We start from the raw sequence: 13,451 nt of genomic DNA on the forward strand, positions 1-13,451 counted from the left end.
TTGGATGGAGCATGGCTGATCGTTTTGTTGAAACTAATTTCTTTTGTGACATGCCAGAGAATACCCATAACTGAAGCCAAAAATTGTATAGTTAGCATTCATGACACACTTACAAAGTCAATCTCTGTGAACAACCCATTTACAATAAGTGCAACCACCAAACACTACCTTGGCAAACACCATTCATAAATTAACATTGTTTATGAAAACACATAGTCTATAGTCATCTATAACTTGAAAGTACAAAGTATATATATTTTTTTCAAACACACAATCAATCAACCTTCACCTTACAAAGAACAATTATAAATACACTTTTGTATAAGATGACCCAACTGTTAAGGCGTAGAAACTCTTGGTGAGATGCTACACATGACTCTTTAACAGTGGTTTAGTCTTCGCATCAATACTCAACATTTGTAGCTTGATACAACTGTACCATCCTTCGATACAACGAATTGCACATTCTTTAAAAGTAACTATTCATTTTTGGATTTAGTCGAGTCAGAAGATGACCTTCTCAGTGTCAGTTTTAGAATTAAATATATGAGGATGGGTTTAATTCTGTCTGTCATTTAGAGCAAATTCCACACATGGATTCATGGACATCCATGCCATTTTGGTCAGAGAAAGCCTGGAACGCATTCTGAAATGACTAAGAAGCTTATAATGACTTCAGACAATTTTCTGAATACCTGAATACTGAAATGTACTTTCCAATGATCCTCATTTAGATTCTGTAAGCAATTTTGTATGAATTGAATGCTAAACCATAATGATGAATATGTTTATCAATGTATTTTTGTTTAGAAATTCCCTGCAATTTTTTCTTCATCAGTTTCTGTAACAAAGAAAATAAAAAAATCCAGGCACTCACTTTGATTGCATTTAGCACAACATAACAAATATTTAAGTAGTTGCACAAACGGCAGCAGCCAAAGTACATATGTACAATGTACATACGTTTACATTTTAGTACAGTACCAGAGGACGTAAATAAACAGACACAAATGAGTATTTAAAAAAAAAAATGGCAGCAACTTGTATGGCTACAAATATTTTACATTTCTGTATGCTTCTGTATAAAGTGACGTTATGGCTTGATTTGACTAAACTCATACAAAATCTGAACTATTTGGCCACAATGGCACATACATGAGAAGGAAGGACATATAAAGCCGAATGGATTGGCCTTTCCAATAAATCACATTTGTTAGGAATTATTTTTTCCCTTAGTACGATATTAAATTCAGTGTATACATTTGACAGTAAATTGATGATGGATAAAATAAATCAAGGTGACTGATTGCATATTAAGTTCAGCTTAATAGCAATTGGTCAGTTGCTATTATCTGATAACTGATCTGTGCAGCTGAATCAAAGTTGCTGTAAACAAAAATCACCTGTATCCATACATGGCCTTGTTCCTTCATGCCTGTCAGTGCGCTTTCATTGCAGCAGTTAAGTTTTCTTTGTGGGTGTTGTTGACTCTGGCTCTCCACTGTCAGACACGTTGATAGGACTATCCCGAGAGAAGACCTCAGTGGATTCTCTCCACACACAGTCAGCAATGGTTTTGAAGGCATTGGTGCTACACTTAGGTCGTACTTTCTGTGAGGCATTGTTAACTATTTGGCGACTGTTTGAGGTGGCAATCTTGATTTTCAGAGCGGCATCTACACGGTCTACGACTGTGTAGGTGCCAATGCTGCCATCCTCAAATCCCACAATTATGTTAAGTGCTCGCTGTGATAGGCACAGATAGGTTGCCGTTTTGTAGAGGGAACAGGTCCCGATGCTTTTACCATCTGCCAATCTCATGACGATCAGACTTGAAACCACACCTGCATCATCATCTTCATCGCAATTCTGGAAACAGATGTACACTAAGTAGCGTCCATCTCGTGAGAGATTTTGCCGCCAGATTATGCCAGCAGCATGTACAAGACGCAGTTTACCACTGTGTAGGTCTAGGACATTAATGTTCTCATCACCTTTCGACACAATGCCAAATTTCCCATTTGGTGATATTTGGAAATCCTCCAGGTTCTTCAAAAAGTTGCTAGGCAGCTGCACCCGCCTACACACAGACTCGTCAGCAACACTCCAGATGAAAACTGTTTCTGTGGAGGAGATGAAGACGACATAATCTGGACTGTCAGGAACTAACTTGAAGTTAACAATTGTGATCCCATCATCACAGATAAACTTTTTGGATACACTGCCTGACCACAAGCTAACAGCCAACAGTTTATTCATGTTGGTTCCCACAAGGAATGTGTTTGCTGTGGTAATGAGGGCATGCTGGAGTGTTACAAGAATGTTGCACACCTTGTGACCAGTAGCAAGCCTCCAAACGCGGGAGGCATTCTGCTCACAAAGGGACACTACAAACTGGTCATTGTGTGTGATGAGAAGCTGTGAGATCCTCTGACCATTGATACGGAATATATTCTCACCTGTGGTTGTATTCCAGATGTACTGACTACTTTTATCATCAGATGTCACCATTAGGTCACCCGATGTTGTCAAGACACAGTTTTCAACAAGGCCTTCATGTTTGAACACCATCTCAATGAAACCTGTGCTGTAGTTCCACTTATGGATGACCTCTGACCCATCCATGGTGTACACAAAATCCTCTCTGCCAGACAGCTGCAGACTTCGGATAGGTTTCCCAGTTTTATCAATGTTCGACATGGCTGTTATAATGTCAATGTCCCACACGGAAAGTACTCCGCTGCTGGCTACAGACAGCAGCAAGTTATGGTGTGTTGATTTGATCAATTTTACAATGGCTCCAGATATCTCTATCAAGCTGGCCATGCACTGTCCACTGTCTCTTCTCCACACAAATATGGATGATGTGTTCTCCATGGAAGCTATTATGCTTTGGCTATTCTTGGAGAGAACGGCCGCTACAAACTTTTCGCTACGCTTGGCCTTGAACTTCTCTGCCATTTTCCAAATCTTGGTGTCCAGCACCTCAATGCTTCTCGCTTTGCAGATGAGGATGGATCGCTGATCCTCAGAGAGTTCTATGCCCACCACTTCGGTCTCATCTCCTCTGCAGTCATAATCCTCCATCAGCTTGGTATTTGTGATATCTTTGGTGTTCCAGACGGATAGACTGCCCTCATTGTCGATCATCACCATTTGATGGATTGTATCTAGAATCAGGATGGACTTAACAAATCCACCAGAGAACTCAGAAGTCATTGTAGCAAGCTTGTCCCCACTACCAAGGTGGAATATGGTGGTTGTGTTGAGATACTGTCCACAGAAAGCATACATTCCATCTGGGGAACATTGGACACAGGTTACCTCATACCAGCAATGGAACTGATACAATGGCCAACCATAGAGCAAATCAATCACATTGACGTCTTTGCTTGCCTCCAGCCAAGCTAAGGCATGGTGGCTGGACAAGGTGAATCCATTGATGAACGCTACCCCACCAGTGATACCACAGTTCTTGGACCCTTTCACCTCCACCTCCGACAACAAGCAGGATTTGTGGTTGTCATAAATTAGAAGTGTGTTTTTTGTGGTTGCCACTACCAGATACTTCTCATCTGAGGTTAGCCTGATGCCAAGAACAACCGACCTCGCTGTGTCTATCTGTCTCATCAACTGTCTACTCTCAACATCCCATGTGCTGACAGATCCATCTTTGAGGGCCACAATGACTATGTTTGGAGCTAATGTAGGTAGAATCTCCACTATTTGCATGTAGCTAGAACAGAGTGGCAATCTCTCTGGACTGTAGGTGACATCCATTGAAGAGTGCAGTGGCACAATGGAGCAGTATTTAGGACCATCCTTGTCACATTCAAGAAGAAGGTGTCTGAGCTTGGGAAGAGACGTGACAACTGGAAGGAGCCTTTGCTGTAGTTCAGCAGACAGTGATGCAGGATTCTTTGTCACTTTAAGCTTTATACTGCGGAGCATAGTTGCAAGAAATTTTAGTTCCTTTTCTTGTGTGAAGCTGTAAGCTAGGTCAATATCTGACAGGGCCTTGTCAAACTGCCCAATCTTTATCATAGTGTAGAGCCAGCTGAAGTTCATTATGACACCATACATGAGATCATCTGTTCGGCCACTCCTTGTCAGGTGGTATGTTAGCTCCATCATCTTACGGTGGTTGACAAAGAAGATGTCCGGCTCTAGCAAGTTACACTGGAACACCCAGGGTTGTTCGGGTGTCTGTCTGTCATAAGAGTGCTTGTCAGCAGAAGCTTTGTCATGGCCATGAAGGCTCTGCTGGTGATGAGGGTTTCGATGGTGTGAGATATTCAGGGAGGCGAAGTGATTATTGTCACAATGGAATATCTTCTTTCTACCACCTGCCCATGCTCCAAGGAAGTACTCAGCCAAAAGGCTATGCATTTGATGTACATCTTCTTCATTACTTAGGTATAGCTTTTGTGCTATAAGATGCAGGTGGCGATTTGCCCACGCCATCAGTGTTACATTATGGACTTGATGCTCCACTAAATAACCTTCTAGTTCTTCTTTTAGACTGGCTATGAAATCATAAGAAATACGCAACGGGCTTTTAAGATTAGAGCTCACTATGATGTCCCCAAGGACACTGTTGTCCAAAGATAAGATATCCTCTAGCTCCAGCTCTGTCAGGCCTGCCCGTGCCATTGTGATGTAGCCCAGTGCCCGACAGACAAAGTGTGAGCCAAGCTTGTTTTCAGTAGTGTAGAAAAGCTGCTCAATGCTTTCGTGTACTGTAGAACTCAATGATTTGTCATCCACATCCTTGTGTGACCGCCAGTGAACTACCTCTCGGTAGATGAGGTTGACAAACATGGGGAGTGTACATTTTGCCATTGCTTCATTCACATATATCTGTTGGCCTGAGGTCACCTTCCGTTTGACACTCAGAAGCTGCAGTTTAAGTGTCTGACTGCAAGCTCTGCGATCTCTTTGCATCAGTTCAACGTAGGCATCCTCGTCATGTATCAAGCAATGTAATTTTTGGAGTATCCCATGCTTGTTGGGTAGGGTGGACACTACAATTCGGACTGTATGCGGCAGGTGGACAGGCAGCCACCACAGCTTTCGGGCCTCGTCAACATCCGCCAACTGCTCCAAGGCATCCAAAATGATGACGAGAGGTCGGTGGAAGGATGACTCCCCAAGCAAATTCACTAGCAATTCCCTCATCTCCTGGATCTTGTTAGGTAAGAAGTGGATCAGGCACCGATAGTTGATGGCAATCTGCTCACAGATGCTCTGTAGCAGGGTGCGAAGGTCAGTAGAGAAGTCTGTGGAACCGATGAATCTGACAATGATGACCGGGTCTGTTTCTGGTCCCATCTCTTTCTGTAGCCATGAATAAGCCTAAACAAATGAAAATGAAACAGAAGCTCAGAAATACAGCATTTACATATAGTTTATTGAATGTTTTCCAATATGTTAATTAACATTTTTTTTTTTTTGCAAACAGATTTAATCTACATAAAATACAACTACTGTATTCAATATTATTTAACGTTTAACAGGATCTTGTGTCCTGTTGTTATAAAAACTCACATGGTTAAAAATCCAGAAACTACTGTGACCTAGAGCAACGCTGTTATAAGTATGACTCTGGCAAACAAAGCTTGAGTGACTCGAGTCCATCCATTATTTAGTAGATCTACTCACTGTACACTAACTTTGACATCTCAGAATGTGAGGAAGGAATACAAAGACCAATGACTATAAAGCAAATAATCAAATGTACTCAACAGTGACAGAGTCAGCACTGGATTTCTTGTGCTGAAGATTTTATAAATCAGTTTGAAACGTTCCCTCATCCTTAGCACAATTCTTTTTTGGATGTGGTTAAAGGGTGCCCCCAACTGTGATTCAGGAAAACATGAAATTTTATTTCTCTCTGTCTGGAGAGGCTGACAATTAGTGATAATATGCTTTTCCAAAGCAACCATTTGCAAGAGGATCGTGTGCCTCTGTGTTTGTATTATTAGCCAAGGGGTGTGTGTGTCCAGATTGCTACTTAAATGCATCACTGTGCTCATATTTGCTGCATGATTCATAGGACCGTACAGCACTGACAAAGGCAGTATAAAAACATGCCAGCTGTACCAAACATGAAACTAATTTGCATGACACAGACAGACACCCTAGATTATAAAAAGTGTATGCAATGTGTGGGCATGTAACTTGCATTTCATATATAAATATTTTAGAATATCTGTCTCTCTGTAGTGTGTATGTTACATAGAAGCGTGTGAGAGAGTGAGAACATAAGTAAGGATGAGGGAGTTAGTCAAGGTCCCCAGGCTCATCATCTGTGAACTAACATTAGAGGCTGAGGTCTGTGATGGGTTGCCATGGGTGATGGGAAATGTCAACACTACGCTTCCTCCTTTTCTTCCTCACCCCCAAACTTATCAACACTGTCAATTCTGACCATCAACACATAAAACAGACACACCACTGAATCTGATCTCCATAAGCCCTAATAATTGGCTGAAGCTGACAGATATTAGTAATTAAAGTTTATCAAATTATTATTATCTATTAAATCACACAATTTGTTATGCAAGGCAAGTTCATGTAACAGCAGCCCAAAATACCTTAATGTTCATTTGAATCTCATGCCATGACAGATATTAAGTCAGAGGTAGTAAAGAACAGCTTTAGGCTAAATACAGGCATCCCGCAGTATTAATCTAACATGTGCCGGCATCCAGATGACCTTAAAAAGCAGGTCAGTATGTTCACACATGCTTTCTCTCTCACCCACCCACACACACACACACACACACACACATGCATTTTATACATGCTTTTCACCTGTTTTGCCACTTCAGCAAGTAACAATGTCTTTCCAGTGCAGGGTCCTCCATACACCACTAGGGGGGTTATTCGACCACCTTTGGAGTGGTACAGGTACTCCTGGACTATGTCCGAGGCTTCACTATTGTACACAAAAAAAGATGAAAAAGTCTTGCATAAAGACAGATGCTGTATGATTTCATCATAAAGTGGATCTGTCTCTGTGTCAAAGTTCTGTTGGACCGTGGCCTGGATGATATCCACCATGTCTTCATAAAACTGTTTACAGAGACCTTCAACGTAGTGGCTCTCTACTTCCTGTGAATAGCCAAATTTCATGTCACAATGAGTGACCGACGAGTAGACTCGAAGATTGGATGCTGCCACCACCGTTGGAATGAACTCGTCTCTTACTTTCAAAAGACGCTCATAGGCTTCTTGGTTTCTCATGACACCGTCGGCGCTCACCACAATGTCCATGTAGCGTGCCATCTCAGGGAGTTTAGCGAAACGGTCAAAGTTGGATATCTTCCGGATGTAACATACACATTTCTTGAGGAAGGCTGGGGTTTGCTTGCCCAGTGCGAAATCCAGTTCATCCTCTAATGCTGAAAGACAAGAGTAAAACAGAGATCATAATAATTACCCAGTTCTGCATGACACAATGTTTCTTTTCACTCATGGTTTTCATCCCTGCCACGATTTACTGTCAAAAGTCTTCAGTGGCACTTTCAGAAAACATACTTAATTTGATTTCATGAGGTGAGCGCTTCTCCTGGATTTGCCAGTCTTTAGCAAATGATTAGATCAATGTCTCTGAGCTGCCTTGACGAAGAAAAAAGTGATATGATCTCTTAATCCAGCCTCGCTGGTTTTATCAAAGACCTCCGAAGGCAGCGTTCCAGTGATAGCCTGCCAACCTCGTCAGTATCGCATACTTGCAGCTTGTTTTGTAAACGAGAGGAGAGGGGGATGCAAAGATGGCAAGTAAATGGCTGCAGATCCCTCAGGAAAGCATTAGCTCAGTTAAGTCTCACATGTACTTTCCTCACACTGGTATTAATAATCAAAATAAAAAATATATACACTATATACACTACCATTGTCATGGGTGCCTACTTTTTTTATTATTGTGTTACCGGTGATACTTTTTTAATAAAGATCTACAAGATGCCACATCCGTCAGACATAAGAGTGCACATGCAGATCAGGGAACTCACTGATGCTCTGAAGTAAGACAGAAGACCTCAGTTTTAATGAAAGGAACCTCTGCGACTAAGAATAAATTGTTTGTCACATAAAAAAAAGAAAAAAAAAAAAGAAATGCCTTGCTTAAGGGATCCTCTTGAATGCAGTTGTTTCATATATATTGCATGTCAAGATGAAGACTTAACTGTATTAGTGATTGAATTATAAGCCCATGCTCTCAGAATGACATTAAAGAGCGAGCAGTAAATCTGTTCTTTCTCCGGCGCCGACCCACAGTCTCTAATGTGGAGTATGGTAATGAGACTTAACTGTATCACTGAATATTGGATTAACCTAGATGAATTAAGTTTGCCTGATAAGATCTCCTCTTATGCCGTCTAATGCGGGCAAATTTTAATTTAGTCACAATGACTTTCAAGAGTGGGATAAAAATAACATTTACATTCATTATGAGCTTTAAATATGATCTCTCTTTGAAGCCACAAAGCTATAAACTATGGCTCTGTAGCATGATTCAGCCTTTTATTTTATTATGCATGCAATTTTACAGACAAACAACCTAAATGTTAAGCATCAAGCACCACTGAAACGTTTAAAGTGAAACGGTGCCTTTTAAGTAAACCTGGAAATTGCTTCACACATTGCTCACAAAAGATGCTGGAGGGCCACTATCTTGCAGAGTTTAGTTCCATCCCTTCTATGTATAAAGGCATTGTGTAAATTACTTTAAACTCATACTAACTATAGCATGTGGTCAATGTATGCAATAGAAACATATACAGTAAATAAGCAAAAAAAAAAAAAAGGCTAGTAGTTTACATGCCCTCTTGTTCTTTATTGTTGTCATGTGACGACAATGCCCAATCAGAGCAGTGTAACTGATTTACTGTCCTAATGTAGAGACATTGACATATCTTAGGTGGCAAATTTTTATTTTTATTTATTTATTTAAAATAGTAAATGTCAGAGAAATTATGACAATGGCCTGTTCAAAACTAGCTTCGCAGCGACAGCAAGCATGACTGATAGACAAGACTGCATTTATTTTCCCCAACAGAAGCACCAAATCAGCAAGATGGTGATACTTGTTAAAAGTGGTAACTAAGAGTCACTTTGGATCAAAAACATGTATTTTTAGCAAAATTACTCACAGAACACAGGTTATTTAAAAAAAAAAAAATAGATGAAAGAATCATATCGGGAATCTAGTCATATTAAATGTAGATTCTGTGGACCTTCAGCTCAGTGGAAAATAAGCTGACCATAATGATTTAACTTTAAGTACCCTTACTAAATATATTTACATATACAGTCAATGTTGACATTTACAGCAGTTGCAATGTACTGCAAAACACACTGCAAACCAACTCAGGCATTTAAAGCCATGTAAAATAACTAAACATTTATTAGCTGTGAGCTCAGTCATTACCGTAAATATAACTACAGTTTACCCGAGCAAAGAAATTTCTTGGCTTGACCGCTCTTCATGGTTCCCTTCTCCTGCAGCTGTAAAACAGAGGTTCTGAAGATCTTCTTGATTTCCTCTGAGACTGCCCTCCATGCCTTGTCATTCTTTGATTTTGCTATGCTGTTTGACTCCATCTGCGGGGTAAAATCCCATATTGAGTCACAATCACAATTATTCAAGGTTCCACGGTTTGTATGTTGGGCATTTGAAAAAAGGAAAAGCTACAACATATCATGTCACATTTACATTAATTAACACTTCTTTCATTCCACTAAAAGGTAGGAACAAATGCATTAGTACCCTGTACTTCTTGGTTTAACTGTAATGCTAGCTAGCACAGTTAGCATAATTTTAATCTTGTTCTGGAACAAACTGCGCTGAGGTTTTGTCCTAGTACTTGATCCCTGTCCTTCAAAGATGTTGTCACCATTGTTCGAGTTGTTTGTAAGTTTTTACTCTAAAAATCCAGTCATTTCATTAGGAATCCATGTGATCATGAATTTCAGGAACATGACTCTAATTTGAATAATTATTTAGCAATTTTTATTTTTACTGTAAAAGACAGGGGGCTGGCATCAGGACATGAATGAACTGCTGCCCCAGCTCCAACATTATTTAGGTTTCTACAGTACTTTATTAATAACTTCACTAAATAATGACTGAATTATTGGCTGGCTTTCCACATTTGGATTAATACACTCACTTGACTTCTTTGTGATTATTGTTTGTCACTACCCACTTTATTTTTAATGTAAGAGCAGGATCAACCATTTTTAACTTGAATGTGCAAGGCTTAGCGATAGTCCATTATGGTGCTTGATTCTGCAAACTGTTATTTGTTGTAATGTTTTAATTTATGAGTGTAATCATAAATACTGTAGCACAGATAATTTTAGTTTACGGCACTTTATTCTTTAAGTTATTCACATATATACTCACACACTCACAGGAAATAGCTTACTTTTTAAATAGCTTACTTAAATAGCTTAAGAAATAAGGTGAATAACATACAGATTTAAAAAAATATATATATTTTTTAATATAAAATAAAAATTACTTTATAAAGCACCTGTGAAATCTAGCTGATTAGACATTTTTACAGCAAAAAAACAGTATAAAGCATATTATTATATTTATAACACCTATTGAAATGAAAACATATTAATACACTTCTATGATTTTTTTCTATTGACTTTTTCCAAGTCATGCCTAGAAATCAAAAATTTGAAAGCTCCTAATATTTCTGTCACCACAGGAACTTTGTGTAATGTAGATTGATGTCAAAGGGAGTCCAATTTACCAGAGTTCATAAATGACTCTGTCTACTTGAACAGAGAATGTGAAAGCAGACACCACTCTGTGTTACTGAAGTAATATTTTAAGAAGTGTTTGTTATGAACCCAGTAACCTACCAGAGAGAAAGAGGACAGAAACACACATACACACACACACATAGAGAGAGAGAGAGAGAGAGACCAGTGGATGTTTCTGCTGAGTGCAGGTAGAAACTCAGTCCCTGCTGCGTCTCTTATTTTAGTCCAACAGAGACCCTCAGCTTCAAAGACGCTCCCTCAATTTGTAACCACTCTGCATTTCAATCTGATTTATACAGCACTAAATGATTTGTGTGTGTATGGGTGACAGAAAGCAAAACAGAATTTGTCTGTGTGTAAGAAAGAAAGAGAGAGCACGATTAAGATTTAATGAATGACAAACTGAATTTATGAAGCTAATAAACTCTACATGCAGTGAACAGTGTTTTCTCACGGGCCTGCCATTTCTACAATGCTCCATATAAAACAGCTATATCACCGGTCAGCCACTGACATTTACAGGTTGCTTCTGTGCGTGCGGGAGAGGTCAGGTTCAGCGTAATTCTGGATGCCTTCTCATGTGCCAAATTCAAATTCTAATTTGAATTAATTTTCCAGTTGCATTTGCTGTTTACATAGTTTCTGGGTTTCACCTGAGAATGAAAAATCATCTAACGTCTACTCATTCATGAAGCATCCTAGGTGTATGTGACTTTCCTCCTTCAGAATAAATTGAAGTTATATTATATATTATTTCACATCTTCTAAACAACAAACACCCGATTACCCCCATTGAAAGGCATGGAAGAGCAAGGACAATTTTTTACATAACTTCGATTGGATTATTCTGAAAGAATAAAGTCACATACACCTAGGATGCTTCAAGTGTGAGTAGAAGATGGACAATTTTTTATTCTTGGGTGAACTAACACTTTAATGGAACAACTTAAACTTGGGAAAGTCAACAAGCAAATAATACTAAAAATGTGTCATTTTTGCATCTATATGCCTGCTCATACCTAAATTGGATTTTAGCCTGTCCTACTGCTAAGATTTTGACTGTACTCAACAATTAAATTAAATCATATTAATACTGGAAAAAAAAAAAAGTCAAATTACTTTCAATTGTGACAATCAAAAAATATAATTTGACATCCTTTACCATTCAAAAGTTTGGGGTCTATAATCTTTAAGGGGTATGTACACTGTAAGATTTATTTATTTATTTTTTATTTAGAAAGTATACATTAAATTGATCAAAAAATACAGTGAAGACATTTCTTATAAACTCTTCTTATGAACGTTTTATTCATCAGGGAGTAATGAAAAAATGTATCACACTTGTTAAGCAGCACAACTGTTTAAAACTTTGATAAATAAATGTTTCTTGGGCACCATGTTTCTTGAGTATTAGAATGATTTCTGAATAATCATGTTGCAAATTTTAGTGGACAGCACATTCCAGGGCCAAGTTTATCACCAACATTCTGAGCCTCTGGCCCATGAGGGAAGAGGCAATAACAGACGCCAAGTCCTAAGTCTCCATCTTTGAGACAGCAACAGGTACAACCATGTTCTGAGGCTCCAGCCTGCGAGGAAAGAGATAATCTACATTCAGACTTAATTTAGAGTATTCATCCAGTGAGAAAACAACAGATGCAGCACATCCTGGGTCTCCAGCCTAGAGAGACAAAGCACATCGACCAAGTTCTGAGTCTCTAGCCCAGAGAGGCACAAGACACAGAAATCTGCAACAAGGTTAAGCTCCGGCGAGCAAACCTTCACTCCAAGGTACCTTTGCTTGCGTGTTCCAGGCTAAGGACCTTCTGCACCTACTCCAGGGCCACATCTACATTTTCGAGATTTTAGGATCCTTTGGTGATCCAGCAGATCAGCATCCTCCAGCGCTTTGTGTTCAAGACTGTCAAAATGGATTCCTGCTCCTTTCCTCTCTGCATTGCTACCAGCACAACCAGTGGATGAAATCACCGCTATCAGACTGCTCACTCGACCACAGAGAATGTAAATATCATTTATCCAAACCTCTTCCAGAGTCCTTGGTATTGTTAGTTATTATAAGTATATGATTTTTCTAATTTACATTAGATTTTATATAGCTGATTGCAGTTTATAGCAAAAAATGTATTTGTTTGACGCAAATGGGTTTCTTCACCTTATTTCTTTCAGAGTAGCAACATTTTATCTTTCCAGATAGTGTAGCTCTGACATTGCAACACCCAACATAATTACTTGCATTTTATGTATGTTATGCACTTTATTCCCATTTAATTTATGGTATTCATTTAGTAGTTGTTGATTATTCTTGTCTATCTATTTTATTACACTTGTGTCTTTCTTGTGTTGATGATACAGAAGAGGTTCTACAACGTTCTTATGTGATGTACTCATGACCACACCTTAAGTGACACGTGATCCAAACATCATAACATCATTGGTGACATGAGTACCCATCACTACACTGTTTTGCCTCCCTAAGTTAGCAAATGAAAGCAAATATCACTACAAAATGTATTGTTGTTTATAATAATAATTATAAAATATAATACTACAAGATGATTATATAAACTGTAAAATGTGGTAACCAGCATTTTGTACTTTTGTACCTTGTACTTTGGAATTATCTATCCTTTTAATTATCAAGA

The 13,451-nt window shown here is 38.9% G+C and overlaps 1 protein-coding gene across 1 annotated transcript in view; it reads right to left on the bottom strand.

Moving 5' to 3' along the window:
* Positions 1-461: 461 nt before the first annotated feature.
* The window catches only part of LOC132109351 (NACHT and WD repeat domain-containing protein 2-like), an 85,416-nt gene continuing 72,426 nt past the window's right edge, over positions 462-13,451 (bottom strand). The window contains exons 6-8 of the mRNA XM_059515371.1: positions 9,459-9,609; positions 6,817-7,406; positions 462-5,355 (exon numbers count right to left, since the gene is read on the bottom strand). Of these exons, the coding sequence (XP_059371354.1) occupies positions 1,462-5,355; positions 6,817-7,406; positions 9,459-9,609 (4,635 nt within the window). The 3' untranslated portion in view covers positions 462-1,461. The remainder of the gene's footprint in view (positions 5,356-6,816; positions 7,407-9,458; positions 9,610-13,451) is intronic.

The sequence above is a fragment of the Carassius carassius genome, chromosome 2 (assembly GCF_963082965.1).
Source record: "Carassius carassius chromosome 2, fCarCar2.1, whole genome shotgun sequence".
NCBI lineage: Eukaryota > Metazoa > Chordata > Actinopteri > Cypriniformes > Cyprinidae > Carassius > Carassius carassius.